The following is a 21,325-nucleotide window of genomic DNA, read 5'->3' as shown; positions in this document are numbered from 1 at the left end:
ATTCTGTGTTATATTACAATGTTCCCATCCTACCAGTTATAACAATCGTAACAGGGGCGTCCGCAAGATTATATTTTGGGATGGGCTAAGTTTTTGGAGAAAAACAATTAATTTCCATATAGAATTTTTTTGGAAAAAAAACGACAAAAATGTTATAATTAAATATAGCGTAATGAACTTAAGTTGAAACTTGTACAATCTGCTCATATAACTTCAAACTTGTACAGTGATCATAACATACATAATGACATATGTATGTATTGAACGTTTTCATTAACGTTATAAATTACATTAATGAAGGAAACGGCATCTTTCGGACTCAAAGTTGATATTTTTTATAAATCTTTAATAGACTCCATCAAAAAGCTTTAAGAATGAAAAAAAGGACTTGACACTTCAACTGAAAACTACTTGATCCCAATGATTAACACATTTATTTGAATATAATCAAAGTAGTAAAAAAAGTGCAGGGAATTATGAATTTAAATTACCCATCTCAAAGGGATTTAAAAACTTTTTTTTTCAACGTCGGCAGGACTGTCTTGCATTATGAGGCCAACTTGGAGCTCGATCTGTAGACTAGTTTGCTTGCAACAGTTGGTTATTCAGTATATCTCACTAGTGCTCCAATATTTATACAATGAACAAAATAATTGAACAAAGAGTTTGCCTTAAAATTTGTGTTACGAACGAAATTTCATGTGATGACGCGTTGAAAATGGGAGAAAAAGGTTGTAGTGAATAAGTTTTTATCAAAAACCCAGTGCATATGAGTGATACAAAGTGTTCAAAGGGGGCCACGCCACAGTCGCTCAAAAGTCAAGGGGATACTCATTGTTTTCTTTGATATCTGCGGTCTAGTGCATCATAAATTTTGTTCCAAAGGGAGAAACTGTCAATAAGGAGTACTAATGCGTTTGCGTGAGAAAATTCGTCAAAAACAGCCAGAATTATGGAAGAACAACTCGTGAATTTTACACGACGATAACGCACCATCGATTGTGAGCGAATTCAAACCTAAATACGCAATAAATACCATGGATCAACCACCACATTCACCTGATTTAACTCCATGTCCCTTTTTTAGTTCCCCAAAATTAAATTGCCCCTCCGCAGAATCCGTTTTGAGTCTATTGAATCCATAAAACAAAATTCGTGGAAGGAGCTTAAGGCCATGCCAAAAAGTCACTATAAAAAATGTTTCGAGGATTGGAAAAACATTGGCATATGTGTATTGAATTCAATGGAGATAACTTTGAAGGCGACAATATATTTTTAAATGAATAAATGGGAAATTAGTGTTTATTTAACAATTCCAGGTACTTTTTGACAGAATGTATTTACTGAAATTCCATATGAAATGTCTAAATTTTATATTGTAATAGTTAATTTGTTTATACAATATGGAAATAAGATGTAACAACACATTTTTATTACATTTTAGAGTCAAATATATAACCTAAAACTAGGTAATAGAGGGATACATTTTTGAAAGAGAGTTATGCCCTATGTCTTTATTTTTTGTTCCCATTTTGACATTCCTTAGTTAACTATTTTCCTTAATATCCATTTATAAAGAATTTTTAATGATATAAAACTTTGTTGTTTATGTCCCAAAATGGCGTACATCAACAATGATAAAGTCAAATTAAAACGCATTTCGTCACATATTGCATAATAAATCGAAAGCAATACCATATTAGAAGTGTAGTTATTAAAATATCAAACAAAACGGACAAATTAACCCGCAAACAAATTTGAAGGAAATTTGAAAAAAACTAAACTTTAGCATAGCTTCCAACTGGAATATTAGAAAAAAACATTTATATTTGAATAAAAAACTAGAAGGTCTGGAATATAGTAAAGAGATTATGTATTTTTCTTAGATGGTAAAAAACCAAACCCAAAATTATAACTATTCCTGAAGTACCAACAATTTATTTCGTTATAAAACCCCCCTAAAAAGTAGCTCCCACTGGTACATGTACCCCATGAAATCCAGTTAATAGAAAAAAAAGTAGAACCATAGACTCTACTCCTAATTCTAAACCTCGAATCCAAATACTCTAAACCCGATCTTAACTCAAATTATTTAAGAACAGTAAGTCTACTCAAAATAGAACCTTCTGTAGCTCTCAACATCGAGGTTGCTTTAAATAAGAGATCTAAGGATACATCGTGCTACTATCTTAAAGGTGCATATAAATATTTTGTTTAAAACTATTTTTTTAAATATTATGTTAAATAAGCTATCCCAGCTAAACTTAGTGAAGGTATTTGTGTCTTATTGTATATCATCCTTATTCAACATGCGGCCATTGTTTAACAATTAACATCATGCACGTGCTCCGGTAGGACGTTGTTCGTGTTTGGTGTCAGTTCCTTTGTCTGGAGAGTCAAAAAGGAAGGGTCTAGAGGTGATTATGAATTAAAAACAAAGCGTGCTGATCACAAGATGAAGCCAGACTGGCACCCAACTCGATGAGGGGCATTGGCAGGGATCTCAACTGTTCTGAAAGGCTGATCATTTGTAATCAAGATGCGAAGAGCTCAACTTCCAACACAAAAGACAAACGTTGACCTGGTTATCAAATTTTTTTTTTTTTTAATTTGTTGGAACCAGTGTTTGGCATCGAAGCTCACCGGACTTCAACACCATAGATTTCTTTTATGTGGGGTGCAGTTGAGCAAAACACCAACAGATCCTCTTACAACACAGAATCAAAGGTGATGTCTAGGATCCGGAATCTGCCAAAGGAGACTGTCATTAAGACATGCTCTTGCTTTCGAGGTCCAGTCGAGGCCGTGATTGACGGCAAAAAGGCGATTATATTGAGTAACAATAAAAAAGAGTTAGATTCAGCCTTCATGTGGTATTGGTTTTAATTAAAAGCAAATGATTAGTTGAGGAGAAAATTCATTCAAAAAATATAGTTGGTTGTTAAATAGAGGTCGCAAAATATAGTTATATTTCTATTATGATTTATGGCATCCAAATACACGGCAATAATTCATCATTTTCCTTCATTAATAAGGAGTAAAGGTTTATTAATTCTTGAAAACGTTCTATACAAACAACAATGTATTTGTGGGAAAACAAAACTCCAAATTATAGTAATTAAATACTTATTTTAAGATTTATTTTAATGCATGATAGAACTAGTAGTAGTAATTATAATGTTATTTTTTAAAGACTGCTTAATATAATAATTTCATTAATTCTTGCACAAAATAAGAAAAAATAAAAAAGTAAGTATTTATGCCTAGATAAATTATATTATGTAAAAATCGTAATTTGTATGTACTTTATATGAATTTACATTCAAAAAATGCGATTGATTATTTTAAATATAGAATTGACAGTAAATGCTTGTGACAATGTGTAGTTTCTAGCAATGTATAATGGGTGCTGTTCAATCACTGAAATTATATTGGATGCTCAATAAATTTAGGGAGTACTTCATTTTAAATTTATCTGATGATAAATTCCTACATATTCTATGACGCATTTAGATAATTCAAAGATCCGGCAAAGCGCCTCCATCTCTAGTAAATAATTAAGTTGTATTCATCAAAAAGAAACATTAGCATCAATTAATGGTCGGTAATTGAAATGGCTGGTATCATAATTAAAAAAGCCACATATATGTGTTGCGAACACAAAAAATCATCTTCAAAAATATCAAATAAAAAAGGGCATCACTTCCTTTCTCTAAAAGGAAAAATAAACATTAAAAAAATTAGAATTAGAAAAGAGGAGAGACCAACAATGAAAGAAACGTATCTCCTCCGTTGCAAGACTCTTTTGAATGGCCTCAAGAAGGCCGAAGCCAACTAGGTAATTATCTTCAGAGACGAGAAGAGCTGGACCGTCGGTCCCGTGAGGAACAGGCAGAATGACTGGTACTTAAGCTTTAGAGACATCAATGAAGACTCTTAGTACCAAAAAAAACCCTGGCTCCTTGGGATTTGTGGCCTCTGACAGTAAGGCAGCCCCTCTCTGGTGTGGTTCCGGGTCGGGTACAGGCTCACGGGAACCGAGTATGAGACTACCTTGGAGGCGAATAATCCTGATTGAAATATAGCTTTCCAGCAGGACGGTGCGCCTGCACACACCTCAAAAAAGGCACAGGAATGGTTGGCCACCTTCTGGTCCCTCTATAACCCTGATGCTAATGCCGTCGATACGACCTTTTGTGTGCATGTCAAGAGGAAGGCCTACAGTGTCCGTCATCCAAAAAAACAACGAGGCTGTCAAAACCACTGTGTGCCAGCACTTGCCATGCCAGAGAAATACATCTGCAGTTGATGCCAGGACTTCCACCGCCGCCTGGAAGCCATCATTGCCGTTAAGGGGGGTTTCATTAATTATTAAGAGAGATCAGGCACATATCTATTTATAGTATTAATTTTGTTGAAATTCTATCGTTAATTAATAATATATCAATTTTAGGGGGAAATAATTCTAACTTATTTTAGTATTGATGTACTATAAGCTATATGTTAAAGAGGAGAAAGGCAGAAGTAGCTGTTTCTAAGTACTTGGAACGGATTAAATATCATCATCATAGTAATATAAACACACATGATATTATTAAGCTATTTAATTCATCATCATGAATGTTGTTGGGCAATCAACACTACATAGGTAAAGCCTTTGCAAAGGGAATATAAATACCTACCTACGTCCTACTTTATGGTCAAATATACCTATGTGCCATTACATACATATATTTAGAAATATTTCATCATTCCAAGCTGTTTTTTATTTTAATATTATTATTTTATCTTTGTATATATTTTTAAATAGAAGATAAGAAAAGGAATACATATTTATGTATGTAACCTTGATGGCTTTGGGGAAAGGTGAAATCTTTTAATCACAAAGAATTTGATTTATATTTGAACTATGTATTGTAGTATGTAAAGCCTTGCTCCTCCAATCACAAAGTAGTGATGATGGTTTCTTTGTGGTTTCGTGTGTGTGTGCGATCCCTGCCATTCAACTATATAATAATATCAATGTAAAACGTAGGTATGTACCAAAACTAATACAATAAACTAATAACGAAATGTAAATATACAAAATATATGTATATACATACACATAACGCCATTAACCCAGAGGTCAACCCATCTTCTTTGAGCAAAATAAAATTAAAGTATCGTGCAATCAGGAAAAAACACACTTTTAAAGAGAGGAAAATAATAATAAATACTTAATACATAAATAATATTATGTTGTTGCTTGTTCTTTTTTTTAATTTTGTTTTTTGCAGTTTGTTGTGAGCCAATAAGACCATACATAGTAAATTATTGTTGGATTCGATTCGAGTTGTGTTAAGAAGTGCTCCAATTTTAATATACAGGAAAAAAAGACTCAAGGTGGGTGTGGGGGAGATTGATTAAGAAATCAGTTCTAGGACCGATCTATCTACCGATTTTAGACCTCATAATAAGGACCGATGCCACCCTATTTTGACTATTCTTTTGAGTGATACTTTGTATAAATTAAACTAATTTACTCGAATGTTTCGATTTATTTTGATTATTAGAATGAAAGTAAAGTCAAATTTTCACAAAATATTTGGGAGAGGCATTCTTAGAAAATTGTCGGCTTTAGTAAAGTGGATTTATTGTTATTTCGAGTTGGAGTAATACTCAAACCCAACGCTAATATACATTTATAAATGTATTGTAACACCATATACCTTTAACGATCTATGGTCCATAACTATTAATTGGAATCAGGAATCGGGTGCTTTTTCTGTAATCGGGAACGCTATCGTGAGAAAAATTTAATTTTTGAAATTTTTATCAAAAAAATTAATTTTTTGAGAATAGCCATGGGTTTTTGAAAAAAAAAAAAATTGTGAATAGTTGTGGGTTTTCGAGAAAAAAAATGTATATCAAATTGTATATTCGAAAATTTTTCAAAAAAAATTTTATATTTTAAATTCAATTTTTGAAATATTTTTCCATAAAATTTAATTTTTCAGATTTTTTCCCAAAAAGAAATTTAATTTTTGGATTTTTTTTTTTCAAAAAATATATATATTTATAATCCTGTGGACGCCCTTGATAGCAAAATGGTATTTTTTTAACTATTACTTAAAATATTAAAGAATTGGAATCGTCATGGGGATTTTTGGAATTGTCCCATCACCAATAATAAAATGAAGAATGGAATCCATAATGATAATAAGTCAACCCTAATGTAATAACGATGATGTTGCTACTACAGCCACCACTATCATAGTCATCAGTCATCACCATGGATGTTAATTATAGCATCATCATATATGTATGTGAAAGAAAGCTTGAATGCATACATACAATAATAATAATCTCTAGTAAATCACTGAATAATGGACACACTAATGGAGCCCCCTCTCCTTCCTTCTCATCACCATCATCATTAAGAAAGTAATTGTGTGATGAGGATGATTGTTTTGTTAGAGGCATTAGTCTCAGACACAAGTGCGATGTTCATCCCTTTTATATCATGAGTGTTAAGTTTACGTCTGGAAATCCTAGACCGGTCTGATACCATTATAATTTTAACTCACTCGGTCATACTTCGATCTGGACTGTAAAAGTAATAAAGATAAGTCAATGAATGAATCAGTCTTAACCGGTCCCACAATTTTTTCTCTCTTTCTAACGCAGTGGTGAAACCCCAGTGTAGAAGGGTTACGTTAAAAAAAAAACCAAATATCAAAAAGGTAACCCTGACAATTTGAAGAATGTTTTGGAGGAGAGAAAAAATGATCTCATGAGGTTTCATAAGATCAGCTACAATCAGTTGTGGCAAGGGAAGAAGGAGAAAAGGATATAAACAAAGACATTTGATAGAATTACTCAAATGCCAATCCCCAATTCTACTGAGTCCAATAATTATAACTCCTCCATCAGGTTTTGAATAAAATTGAATCTACTTAAATTTGGAGGTTCATTACTCAGGAATTAAATAATAATGACAACTACTAAGAAAAATAATTCAAATTACGATCCAGGGTTTCAAACCAGTGTTAATTTCGTCAACTATGACTAGACGATTCGTCAACGAATTTATTTTGCGACAAAAAGTTATTTTTAACAAAGACGAAGAAGGGACGATATGTGACGAAACAAACCAAATTTAAAACTGTTTCAAACTGCAGTTTGCAGATTGATCTAGAAAAAATAACTTAAAATTGAATCAGGGGGAAAATCAGTCTCGGCCAAGTCTCAACAATAATATATCACTATCAATAAACAAAGTTCCTCTGTATGAATGAAAATAAGGCACTTTTGATCTAAGAAATAACAATGTAGTTGTATTAACGAAATATTGTGGGCTTCGCCTGTAGCATCGAGCGTATAAACAGAGTGCATTGCATTTTGTGATCTCTGATGTATGCCATATACATATTTTTTATCTTAGAAATATCAATATAGACGTATTTATGAAATATCGCAGGCGTTTTTCATGTAGCATTGAGCGTGTAAACAAGGAAAACTTTCTTTTAATTATTATATATAATAAGAAATACTCAATGTGAAATTCAATCAGTAAGGAAGTGAAAATTGTCTAAATCCTCAGAGTGTAAATAAAAAAAACTTATGTTGCTAACTTTGATAAACGATATTTCTACTAAAAAGGATCACAAAATAAACTATAGTGTTCCTTGCTCTCTACTACGCTTGAATTTTCAAAATAGGGATACATAACTAATAAGAGCACTAATATTTTGCAGATTACCAACATATACTTCTTTTTAAATGTATGCTCAAGAGGATTTTGACAATTTTCACACTTAGCAATGAGTGCGTGTAAGTAAACCACAACCAGTGAGTGCTCTAGGGACTAAAGTACTCTGTGGTGCATCCCCTTAAATTCTATACTTTTTTTCTCAGACTCTTAATATTATCCTTTTTATTCTTTTTGATAGTACACGTCATATGAATTGATATACGCGTGTGAGTGTACTCATAAAAACGGAGAGTTACACTATTGATCTCTTCTTGGGGAGTTATTTTCGATACTATATATTGAAGCAAAGTTCGTCTGTTAGTCGACCCCTAATTACTTTGAGCAATGCTGGGTACTACCACCCCTAGTGCTGTACTGATGTAGCAACAATTTGGTGTTAGATACAAACAAATCATGAACATTATGAATAATATATTATTATTATGAACCTACTACAGTCAGATACGGGATTATTAGAAGACATATTTATATGTATTATTGAGAGTAGCGAGTTGACTGTAAGGGACAAAAAGTAAACAATAGATGTATGTATGTACGTATCGCATACACCACATCACATTATTATGATATTAATAATACAATAGCAGTACAATAGATGGATAGAAGACAATGACTTCATAATCAAAATAATAATAATACAATATTATTTTATCAATATTGTCTCATTTTTTCTAACATACTACAACAAATAGAATATTTATTATGTACAACACATTATATATATATATATATATATACATATCCCGCATGGATAATAATAATTAATGAGCTGACAAAGTAGGGCCCACCCAACCAATTAATATACGCATTTCCACATTGATATCTCTGTTGTTGTTTCATAATCTAATTGGGTGTAGATATGTTTACCTCCCTCACTCAAAACATATGGAGGATGATAAAAAATAAAAACACCCAAAAATTCATACCCAATCTGAAAACAAAACTGCCACTCCTGCTGCCCACATCTCTCTTTGACAATTTTTTTATTAAAAACAAGGACGATTGCTTTTACTCTCTCCTCCACAACGAGTGGATGATGATCATTGCCGTCATTTTGTTTGTTGTCATGAGATGACTATTCAGTCAGAAATATAATTCTTATTCCTCATAAGTAGAGGTAAGAGGATATCTCTCAATCACAGACGTACAACCTCCCCAATGATTTAACTCTTTCAAAATCAGTTAAAGCTAGTGTTGGATTCCAGGCAAAAAAAATTGAGCTCGGCCGAGTTCAAGTTAAGAGTTTTTCCTATTATTTTTCTTTTATGTTTTTCTACAATATTTCGGAGGAAATAGTCCAAAAATGTTTTTTCGATAAAAAATGAGGAAGTATTAAGTTCCAATTGAATTAATCCATGTTTGTATCACTGTTAAAATTTTTAAATTATGATTATTTTTTTTAAATACCCTTACTTTTAATATTTTCATTTGATGTTGGTCATTTTAGGCGCCTAAAAAACCAAGTTTTTTTTAACAATAAAGGCCCTTTTTACTTCTGACTACGAAGTTGAACAGAGGTTATGCTTTTTCTTCTGTTTATTCGTTGGTTACTTGGATTACAACAAAAGTTGTAGATAGATTTTGATTTCACTTGGTACGAAGATCATATATATGACCACAGTAAGAGGTCAAGGTAACACAAAGCGTTAATTAAAAATGCACAATCGATCATAACATTGGAACTTATTGATGTACAGAGCTCAAATGGGTGTCCTTATGTAGGTTGAATAAAAATGCTTCATATAACACAAAAAATTCAATTTATGAGCATAGGCGGAGGTTAGTGCTCTACCAAGTACTCATTCTAGTTTCAAAATGTTTTTTTATTTGATAAATATTTTATATTTCATTATTTAATATTATTAAAATGATTATATAAACTATAATTTACATCCCATTAGTTAATTTCTATATACCATATGAAAATAAGTTAGTATAACGATGTAAAAACATTTTTTAAATACATTTTAGGGTAAGATATTAGGACAACCCTATCAAATTTTGAGTTTGGTCGAGTACGAGTTTTGAGGATTTCTGAATATTATGCAAAATAGTTTCTCCTTTCTAATGTAGAGTGGTCCTGATATATTGGGAAAATCTTGTAAGACTTATTATAAACGAACCAGATGAGGTATAATCATATATTTTTTATTATTTGAAAGCTACATTTATTTAGTACGGATCCAACTTGCCATTGTACGGGTAATGGACTTCTTTAGGGACACCACAGATGAATCACACATGACACAGGCCCCATACTCGACCTTCTCCCAGAAATAATCGCATAGGGTCAGGTCTGGGCTGTTAACATGCCAAAAGTGAGGGCATTTGGTGGCCTAGACATGCTGTACTTCTAGTGTAATTTCTTCCTTGGTTTCTCCATCTGTCCAAGGAATGTAAATTAAAATGCAAAACCAGAATCAGTACAATGGCAAAACTGGATCCACACAGGTCGCCCGGGCTTGCCAAAGCTTCAAGTATACTGTGGCTGACGTTATCAAGAGAGGCAGATCTCATTAAATGTAGTTTTCAATAAAAAAAATATGGTTCTACCCACCATATAGCTCATTCGTAATAAGTCTTTAAGTATTTCCCCAAATTATCTGGACCACCCTGTACATCAATTATTCATTTAATAGTGGCTGTTTTGTACTATCTTTTTGAGTGATCCTACAAATTTTACTAATTATAGGTCAAATGCTTTGATTGTCCTATTTTAAGTAAAGTTCAGTATTGCATAAGAAATAATTTGAGAAAATTGTAGATTTTAGTAAAATCGAGTAGTTGTTTTTCCGAGATTGAGTAATACTGGAAGCCAGCCAACACTAGTTAAAACGAGTATTTCTCTCTCTCCAAGCCAACAAATGGGTCGTCCCGATAATGAATGGAGATTCATTGTCTTATTTGCACAAAATATATGTATATACCCATATAATATGTATTATAAAGTTATAAAATGTATGTAGTTAATCTAAAGTCAAAGTTCACATGGGATATGTAAATCTAAAATCACAATGATGCCATTTTTTAAATCAAATATTTTAAATATGATAGCGCACAAACGCAAAAAAAAACAAAAAAACTATGACAAATGAAGAGAACAATATTGAGTTACTAACACCGCACAGCACACTACATCAAAAGCTGATTCATGATGATTTATGTGCACAATATGAACTGTTGCTTCTCATCTTCATAAGAAAGGGGCGTCTTCTTCCATATACGTAGGTATGTATATAAGGAACCATAAGTTGTTATTCTTGTTGTTATATGACATGTACACATACTTAAAATCAGGGCTATGTATCTATATACCATATGAATACAAATCAAATTTGTATTATTTCCTTATAGGGAAGACTGTCCTGAATTGTACATGCTTATTACAAATAAGCTCACAAAACGAAATGTCAGGATTTTCCTACCCGTTCCGATACCAAAAATGGTTCCTGTATTTCCATAGTTTTTCAGTTTTAGGGAGAACACTAATATGTCATATCGGATTTATTTTCATTGAGAGGTGTAGGGGTCGCACATTGTATAGCAAGATATTTTAAGGGTTGAACTCAATAAAGTTTGGGAATCACTGCTTTAATGTAATATTGGTGAAAATGATGCCATGGAGAGGTTGCTTTAAAATTGGACTGATAACAGGAACAGGTCGGGAACGACTTTAAGGACTTTTTGTCAATATTTTATATCGTAATGGAGTCAATGCAAATTTAATATAATACCATAACAAATACTTGAGTATTCTGTTGGTTGCACTATAGTATTGGTATATCCGAACAACTCTCTATATATATTGTAGTTGTAGTACCCCCTCCTTCCCACTTATAAAATGAGCTCCACATTAATTATGCACATACATAAATAAGATCCATTAATGCTATTAAATTATATGCATTGAGGAATTTTCAGCAATAAATATCCATCGATTAACTTTTTTAAGTAGAGGATATCAATGCAATAATATCATGTAAGGTCATTTAGTCGATGATAGGGAATGATGGTATTTGTCTTTTCTATCTTTCTTTCATATATGTACATACGCATACATATATTTAAAAATTCGGGAATTTTATAGAATATTATTCTTATTAAATATCGGGAATATATGTATATACATACTATAAATGTGTTCATGGAATTATTTGTGGTATTTCTTCAAAATCCTATAATTTGTATGTTCGTATATATGTATGCAGAGACCAAATAATGAAAAAGCTCCCTAAATTAATGATTTCTCAAAAGTATTAAGAATCTCTCTTACATAATAAAAGTAGGCATGAAAGAGGATTCATCCATCAAACAATTCAAATCTACATACACAGATACATCATTTATCATTCTTTTGAAGCTACCATATTAACCGCATGTTACTAGTAAAGACAGTCTTTGTTCCACCCTTTTGTATTTCCCCCATTATCTATATAATTATTCGCAAATACATATATTGCATGAATAATAATAATAAAAGAATTAAATAAGTTCCACATCTTATATATTAGTGCTGAGACTCGGTCTAAGACCAATTCTTCTTTCGGTTCAGTCTTTAGTTAGATTTTTTCTTTACCCCAGTCTCAAAACGTGGATCAAAATTGAAATTGTGGGCCGATATATTTTTTCTAAAAAAAAAAGAGGTCATAAACGGTAATATATAAAATTTATTTCCTAAAAAAAATTATTGGACCAAATTAGTTCGATCTTACAAAAGTGGATTTCCAGACCGAGTTCCTAACACTATTATCTACATACATACATCATAATACTCGTTATATACAATTTCAGTATGTCCAATGTCCATGTACTTAATTTTCTTTTAAGCTTGGTAGCATATTTGATTCATCAAAACATGACAAACATAGCATTAAACAAGGAATTAAACAATGACGTAGCCTGATTGTTCACTTTAAAAAAAGTTATATCCTCATAATTAGTGAAAGAAATCTTCAATTAAAAAACACAATAAGGTTAAAAAGAAAGAAACTTAATGACGGGGGCATGAAGATGACCTTTTCAAAAAAAAAAATAGAGTACCACAACATGGTGAACGACGTACATATATCTAATAATTAATAAACATCTTAAAAAATACGACCCATATGAAGGAAGTACGTTTAAACAACGTGCCATTAATATTATGATTTCATGGTTTAGTTAAAAACCAAAATATGAAATGAAGAAAATTAGGTAGAAGGGAAACCAACCAGGTTAATCCTTTATTATTCTTTCCACTATCTAAAGAACAATTGTATGCCAAACCAAAAGTATATATACTACACTATAAATATTCATTTATAAATTTATGAATATAATCGCTAACCAAGCTGTCATTAAAACCTAATTATACTACAACTCTATAAGTCCAAAAATAAATAATATAAGGATATATATATATATATTTTGTTCTTCCTGGTCATTAATTAAATTTTGATTAATATACCAACTTGCTGAATATTTTATATTTATCTTCTTTGTCGGTGTGCTTTGCAAATAACTCCATGTACAAGAAAGGAGATCTCTTGAAAATTATAAGGGAAAAAAATGATGATGGAGCAGTAAAACTGAAGATGAGAAGGATATCGATTCCTCATAAAAGAAAATTTGATGAATCAAAGAAAATAACGGATTTAAAACATAAAACTCTATTTTATATAATATATATGTATTGAAGAAAATATTTAAATGGACTTGGTTGCTTATTGGACCTCGAAATTTAAAGAATGCTTCACAGAGGCTGTCATTTTAATTTTCTAGTCTACTAAATGTAGAGAAATATCCAAGAGGAAGTGTTTTATCTTCTTCTTCTTCTTAAATAAATATCATCCGATTAATAATTATCTGCCTATATAAATGAATAAATAACTCTTATCCACTTATCAGACCCACTTGCATTCAAAAGAAAAATCATTCCACTTAAATCTCGAAAAGAAACTAAGCAATTAATTATATGATTAAAAGCTTCACATAAATTATTGCATAATGTTGATCAGTGTGAGGTTTTTTTTTTTAAAGCACATATTATTAACATATTTTGTGTCAAAACCTTCAACTTAATTATTTATTATGTAGGTTACAAAAAAGAAACTAATTAGTTTTGATTTATGTTAAAATAATATGCACAAGTATAACATAAAAAAGTTAGTAGGGACACAAAGTTATGAAGATTCATAATTCAAAAAAATTATGTATATATTGTTTGTACAAATTGCGATGTCTTTAAAGGTTGCTACTTGTAGAAATTATGTATGAGTAATATATTTTTTTTTTGGTGTATAACCTGTATTTTGATATCAACTTTTAATTAATAACTATGGATATTTGAACATAATAATATGTCACTGAATACTTATATTTTAGTTATTTTTATCAAATTGTCAAAAAATGCACCATTAATATATATATATAATCCATAGACTATTAATTATTAAATTAGTCTTATCCCAAGTACTGTAAATCTTTCATTTAAAACTATTCATCTCATTTTTTTGCTGCAATTTGTAAAAGCTACAACTTGTAACACAGCATATATATTTAGAGCTATCTTGAATGTAGGTACGTACTTTGAAATAAGAGTGGAGACTAACACAAATCTTAATGCAATCATTATATTGCCTATTGTAATAAAAGAGTCTAAAAGAAAATCATTTAATTCCTTTGAAATCTAATAAGAATATGACTCATCATCAGCCTTTAAACAAAAATAGTATAAGTATAATAGAGATAAGGTTAACTTAATTTATATACATATATATTTGCAATAAAGATAAATTTGTAATTTATTCAATATTAAAAACAAAACATAAAAATTGGAAATCTGTTTGTGTCCACCTCCTTCAAAATCAGTTTTCAAAACAATGCAAATTGTATAGAATATTTTAAACATTATTATTTTTTCAATGAGCATGTAGTATGTAACTTATGATTTGACCTTTTGATGGTAGGTAAACAAATATAATATTCGTCAAGAAATATTAATATATATATTTGATTTATGTCAAAATTATTATAAAAGCTTTACATTAAATTCTTAAGCTTTAATATAAAAAGGAATAAAACTTTATATTTATATGATAATCCACTAATGCATTCTTAAAATAATCATAACGATTTCTTTATATATATATACATATGAGCATTTCTTTTGAGAAAAGTCATTGGATCATTCTACAACGTACATATTATGTAAATCAAAATTAATCGTCTATTAAAGGGGGAAATGGAGTTTACATATAGTTATAATTAGTTTTTAACTTGGGAAAACATGTTGGACTTGCCCAAAGATAAAGTCCACTTACATTTCTTGCAACTTGTTATCCGTTTCTTCAACGACTTATTATTTATTTATTTCTATTTAGTATTTGTATGGTTTTTATACGATAATATATATTTAAGAAAGAAGAATACAATAAAAGCAAGATCTGAGTACTACCTCAACTTCCCCCTAGAAAAAGTAAGAAATCTCTCTTAGCTGTATTTGACGTGTCCTATCGGTATCAGATGAATTTTGTTGAAATTGCGAGATTTTTTATGATGCAATCAGTAAAAAATATTTATTTGATATGATAAGATTAATAAATTTTCAGTGTCTGTCAAATTTTTTTGCTATTTACGAAATATTGTGCCTTATCATTCTCAGGCTATTTGATTTCAAAAGATAAAATCATGAGGAAGAGGGATCAAATTTTCACACTTTATTCAAACTAGTGATACGAAAATTTTCATAAGCATACCAAATCCTGTCCGATCAATTAATGGATGTATTACATACGCTCATGGTCAAAAATATACGTTTATTTCAAGTTGCTAGATATATCATCTTGTCACTTTGAATTATTTGCCGATCCAATATTTGACGAATATACCCGTGTCCCTGAAAGCATTTGTTCTGTTTTTTTACACTTGATTTGTTTAGCAAGTTTAATATGATTTTTTTTTTTTTTTTTGAAAAAAAATGTATACTTAAGATATGTGAAGACGTGTGAAAATGGAGGCATTTTTAAGCTTATACAAGCTACAGATTGGATATATTCACTTGTACACGCAAATTGCATCCTTGTATGCTTAAAAAAGCGTACATTTTCACATCTCTGCATATATGTTAAGTACCTATAGATTGAAATAAATCAAGACAAAATATGCATCTGTAAGAATCAAAACAAAGCAAGTATGACATCTGAAGACCGATGATTTGAGGGTCATGGTACATGAATCAATCCTTAGTAAATTATTGGATCAGGAAATATACACATATTCCCTTCCACTGAATGTAGTAGAATAATAGAGACCGCAATCCCTTCTCCTCTCCTCTCCTCTCCTCTTTTACCTTACTCAAGGTCCAAACAATAAAAACAAAACAAAGGGGATGACGCCGAAGCAGAGCCTCAAACCGGTCATGGAAGAAACACTCATCTTTGAAACATTAACAACCATTATTTATATTCATTCAATATTATAATTTAAAAGTAGTAAAACGACCTTACCCTACAAATCACGTCTTTCCAAATCGTAGATCCGAATCCAAACACGTCATGATGAGGATAATGTTGATGACGAGGGAGCACAATATTGAATATTCAATAGACTTATTCAATTGTAGGAAACTATTTAAGAAAGAGACGCATTGAATCAGCACATAAATATCAATATGAAACGAGTAACAACGAATCTAAGAAGTGAATAACACTGAAAAAAGAAAAGGACCTGCAGAGTCTGAAGGTTGTTGTGGAACGAGACAAATGAAGTGAAGAAACCCGAAGAATAAGCTGCTTTTGCTTCTACTTCTGCTGCTTCCCACTGCTGCTCCTATACACTATTAGAAACAGCAAGAAAGAAACAAAAAGAAAAGAAGAAACAAAAAGGAAGAAGATGGAAAGGAAAAAGGAAAAAAAGAGGACAAGGCAACAACAAAAAATAATAAGTAAGTATTGGGCGAGCCTCCAGGAAAAAGCGCGAGGAACTTGTGGACTGAAATGAAGTAGCCAGGTCCTGCCGGTAACGCTACTCCTAAATACTACACACTGTAGGGATACCTCGAGGATCCCTCAAACTTCAAACATGACTCCTATACGCAGATTGGAGAATCAAAAAGATATATATCAAGGATAAAATATCCTTATGAAAACGAATAAAAATGTTCTTGAATTGGACAGATATGTTTTTATGCTCCAAGGTGGGGAAAAGGGGTTTTGTAAGGGAGAGGAGTGGTCTGGGGGGGTTTCGAGCCGAGGTGATCCCTTGTGGAGGATCTGTCAGAGGTTGCGTGAGTTGTATCCAAAATTCCCTCCCGAAGAATTCTATTTGAAATGTTTTTTATGTTAGAAGATGGATTTAAAGTTGACGGGGAGTGTTGAGTTTTGGCTTGTTCGCTTGGATTAGCCTCGTCAGTCTTCCAGACTGTAAGTGAGAGTTGTCTATCACTCTAGGAGAAGGATTGGAATCTGAAATCGTGAGAGGAAGAGAATGCAGCGAAGTTACGGGCGGAAGGGTCCGACTCCCTTCGATCGCCTTGTGAATGAGCAATGTCAAAAAGGTGTTGTGGGCCGTTGGAATGTGAGCGCTCTTTCCTCTGTGCGCCCAAGTGAGTCCTCCGCCTCTGAGCCCCCCAAAAAGAAAAAGTTTTTCAAGTCTCGTACAGAGCCTCGGGTTGTGGCTCAAAGTGGGTCTTATGAGGCCATGGAGACTCCGAATAGCAACATTGAAGTCCTGCGTGAAGCGCGGAGTGAGAAGTGGGGAGAAACTCTGAATGTGCCCAAGAAAAAGAGATTTTTTACTTCAAAGAATGCCAAGGAACCTGAGGGTCACTTGATGAGGTCCATGACGACCTCCGATTCTGTGGAGGAACCAGTGGAAAGCCTCAAAGTTCCGCCACTGAGACTGAAACTGAATTCATGCAACTTTGAGAGCTGCACTCCTTTTGAGGATGAGACATCCAGACACTCGAATGAGTCGCAGGATAATAATAGTGAGGATATTAGCATGTTAAAGTTATGGGATGGAAGCCCTTCTCCCAGTGTACATGAGGAAGCTTCATCCTCCCATCAGGAGGAGGCTTCCATCAAGGACGAGATTGAGGAAACTTCTCCTTTGACCAAGAGTCCTTACCAAAGTTCATCTTGTAATTCGTTAGTGCTTTCCTCTCATATGGACTTGAATGAGACGGACTCTCCCCCTCTTACTAATGAAAAAAATAAAGTACCTGAATTATCCAATCCTTCAAGTCCAGATGCATCACAATCATTTCCCTTGGAAAGATTAATCTCAGAGTCCAATACAAATACTCTAACTACTTCTTCTATTAAAGAAAAGGAAGAAAGCTTGACAATGACTTCTTCTATCACCAACAACACTTCTAAGAGATCCATTTTCAAGTCCAAGGGTGGCTCACGTAAGGTCAAATATAGGCATAACTGGAATCCAAGTGGACATGAAGACAAAGAGGATATGATACATGGGGGTCTAGGTAAAACCTCGACCTCATCTAACGCCTCATTGTCTACATCGGATGTATATGGTGTAGATAATGAGTTTGATGAATCTTTTGATGGAAACTTGGTAAAAATTTCGAAAAATAAACCCGGTGAGGAAGAGGAGACCATCACTTCCATCAAATGTACAAGAAGTCAAAAATCCTATTTCACTGTTGTTAAAAGCGTTAAAAAAGCTCATCAAATACAGGACTCGGGTGAGTTCCAAGAGTTCAACGACGATGTTGACTACATACTTGGTGGATTGGGCTCACAACATCCTTTATCGACGCGTTGTTTATCTACCGTTACTTTAGCTTCTAAATGTATGGAATCCTCTTTTAGAATGCATCTTAGGGCGCATGGTACTGCAACCAAATTTTTTACAGAACTGAGAGATTCTCCAGAAAAGGCAAGTCTAGGACTGTGTGCTGCTGCTGTCTTATTCGTATTAAGTCAAGATCGATTAAATATGGATCTGGACAAGAACTCTCTGGAATTAATGTTGAACTTATTAGATACTGAATCTCGTAACAAGGATCCATGTGCTGACTCTGAAATAGATGAGAAGGAGTTCATAAAAAACAGAGAAAAAGTAAAGGATTTGTGTGCGGCTATAAAGACAAAGGGACATGCTAAAAGTTTGTCACTTGATCATATTAGCGCAGATCATTTGGCTATGGAGACGCTTTTGTCTTTAACATCCAAACGAGCAGGGGAGTGGTTTAAGGAGGATTTAAGGGAGCTTGGAGGCCTAGATCATCTCGTAAGGACATTATCAGAGTGTGTTAATTATTTATTAGCAGACGAAATTTCTATGTGGACGGAAGCATTACTTAATAAACTACGCAAGGCTGATAGAGTTCTAAAGGTTTTAGAAAATATTACTTCAGAAAATGAAGAAAATTGCTTATATTTATTAATGTATGAGGAAGGAAAATGTTTTAACCTTGTTCATTCTTTACTAAAGTTATTAAGCACAGCACTTCCCTCATATCCTGACAAAAATGGTACAGATAAAGAATCCATTGGCTATATATTATGTGAGGTTTTACTAGACGTAATTCGCGTATACGTCAATCTTGTGCATGACTACCACACAACTTCTATCGGGTCAAAGAAGGGTGGACAGTCTGATGTTATTGATATTGTTTTTCATTGTATATTTATTCTTCCCAACTATGTTCCCATCGTTAAATCCTTCGATTTGTCAGTTTTATGCTTGACTCTTCTCATCAATTTGGTAGAAAACTGTGAGAATAACAGAAAGTTAATGCTCCTTACTAAAATACCAAGTGATACTCCTGAGGAGTCTTGCAGTGGTGTCGAGGGACTTGTAAACCTTTTCATCGAAAAGGAATCTAGTGCCCGACACGAAGAATCCAAGACAGATAATATTTTGGATGGAGTGTCGGAAGATAAGGAAGAGGAAAATCAGAAAAAATCTAGGGAAGAGGTAATTGACGAAACCATTGCGAAACTACTTCAAAAGGCTGGTCGTCATATGGAAGATACTTTGATTGCATCATACATTACACTTATCGTTGGGTATACAATCCTTGATAACAAGGAACACGAACTTACTGTGAGGCAACTCTTGCCCAATGGAAACTTTGTGTTAATGATGTCAATTTTGAAAAAGTTTTACAATTTTATGAATCTTACTGCATCATCGACTGTGGCTAGTAGTAGAGGAATTAAAGCAACTGAGAAAATCATTAAATACCTTCAATCCATTGATAGTTCTAAAAAAGAGAGTTCTTCAATCGAATTAAAGGTTGAAGAAAATGTTCAAGTCAACTTAGAGGATGTATCGAATGACAAACTCAGTATTATGGACAACGTAAAAACTGCAGACGACGATGATGAATTTGGGTATATTTAATATTTTTAAAATAAAAATAGTAAAGAAAATCATTTTAACAACAAGGTACACAATATATTGAACTGAGCTTTATCTTGAGTTACGGAATGTAGACTCTTGGGCAGTCTGAAAAAATATCAACCAAATTCGTTCATTTCTTTTTAGATACATACATCATATGGATCTATGTATACTACCTATACACATAAGCAAATATTTATATTTACATATATATGTTCTCTTAGACTGACGAGAACTTCTGTTGTAGAATATCCATGATAAGAAATCAAGTAAACTGTATAAAAACATGTAATTGATTAAATATATAAAATTAATTATTTTTATTTTATTTATTTATATTTTGAAAAATAAACGCATTATCATCGGATAATTTTCGTGTTGGTAATAAGTTAAAATAAACTCGTTGCATCATTCCTAAATTCATTGGCTAAATAGTTTGGGGAGCATAATGCTATAATACTTTTCAACAAGTGTACACAGTACTCATACACTGATTGGCAAGTCTGTAATGTGTACCAATGATTTTTAAAGTACGATTATTATTTTGAGAAAGTTACCATGACATGGAATTTTGTTCTGATTTGACGTAGTATGGAATAAAATAACTCGATTAAACTGTTGTATAAATTTTTAATAGATTCAGAGTATCTATTAGCATATTTACAGACTAATGTCTGTAAATATGATTAAAGATATTCTGACTGCAGTTCCATTTGATATGAGATTTTTCCTATCCGGAATGTTTATTTTCGATGGTATAGGTTGAATTTTTCGACCGAAAGAAATGCTAAATGTACGATTTCAAATAATTAATGATACGCGAATAAATGACTAGATTAGACATGGTCCATGTCTATGTGTTATTTCTATATGTCCATGCTTTTGCATATATATATATATATTTTTTTTTTTTTCATAAAGTAAACGTAAACAAAATATTAAAATTCCATAATTGCCGTGGGATATATAATTTTTGCAAAAAAAGGAAAAATCTCAAAGGGAGCATATTAATACTATTAAAAACTGGGCACACTTCCAAGTCAATCCAGATTATTGCCAAGGTCAATCGAAAAATTGTTTCGGGTGCAAAAAGCGATTGAAGGATGGAATTGTGTCTGATAGGAGGTCAGGTAGTGGAACAACCAAAACTGTGAGAACTCCAAGGCACTCAGTGAAAAAAATCGGCTAAATCTACGAAGATCTATACATAAGCTG

General features: G+C 32.3%; 2 protein-coding genes across 7 annotated transcripts in view; one reads left to right on the top strand and one right to left on the bottom strand.

Annotated features, from left to right (window-relative positions):
• p120ctn (adherens junction protein p120) overlaps nucleotides 1-16,596 on the bottom strand; it is an 88,865-nt gene extending 72,269 nt beyond the window's left edge. For 3 of the 6 annotated variants that reach the window (XR_011783271.1, XM_040723475.2, XM_040723479.2), the window contains exon 1: nucleotides 16,243-16,575. The gene's annotated coding sequence lies outside the window, so the exon portion shown is untranslated. Of the gene's footprint in view, nucleotides 1-16,242 lie in introns of all 6 variants that reach the window. The other 3 variants (XR_011783272.1, XM_071892909.1, XM_040723476.2) reach the window with 2 other exon arrangements.
• A 403-nt stretch (nucleotides 16,597-16,999) lies between these two features.
• On the top strand, nucleotides 17,000-20,427 carry LOC121127903 (protein wings apart-like). Its single transcript, XM_040723480.2, has 2 exons — nucleotides 17,000-20,100; nucleotides 20,156-20,427. The coding sequence occupies exons 1-2, from the start codon at nucleotides 17,222-17,224 to the stop codon at nucleotides 20,169-20,171; spliced, it is 2,895 nt and encodes a 964-aa protein (XP_040579414.1). The 5' UTR covers nucleotides 17,000-17,221; the 3' UTR covers nucleotides 20,172-20,427.
• The last annotated feature ends 898 nt before the right edge of the window (nucleotides 20,428-21,325 follow it).

The sequence above is a fragment of the Lepeophtheirus salmonis genome, chromosome 13 (assembly GCF_016086655.4).
Source record: "Lepeophtheirus salmonis chromosome 13, UVic_Lsal_1.4, whole genome shotgun sequence".
Classification (NCBI taxonomy): domain Eukaryota; kingdom Metazoa; phylum Arthropoda; class Copepoda; order Siphonostomatoida; family Caligidae; genus Lepeophtheirus; species Lepeophtheirus salmonis.
This window is presented reverse-complemented; position numbering and strand designations above follow the sequence as displayed.

Excerpts from the sequence above, each read along its gene's own strand:
- LOC121127903 (XM_040723480.2), top strand. The coding sequence starts at position 17,222 with ATGCAGCGAAGTTACGGGCGGAAGGGTCCGACTCCCTTCGATCGCCTT.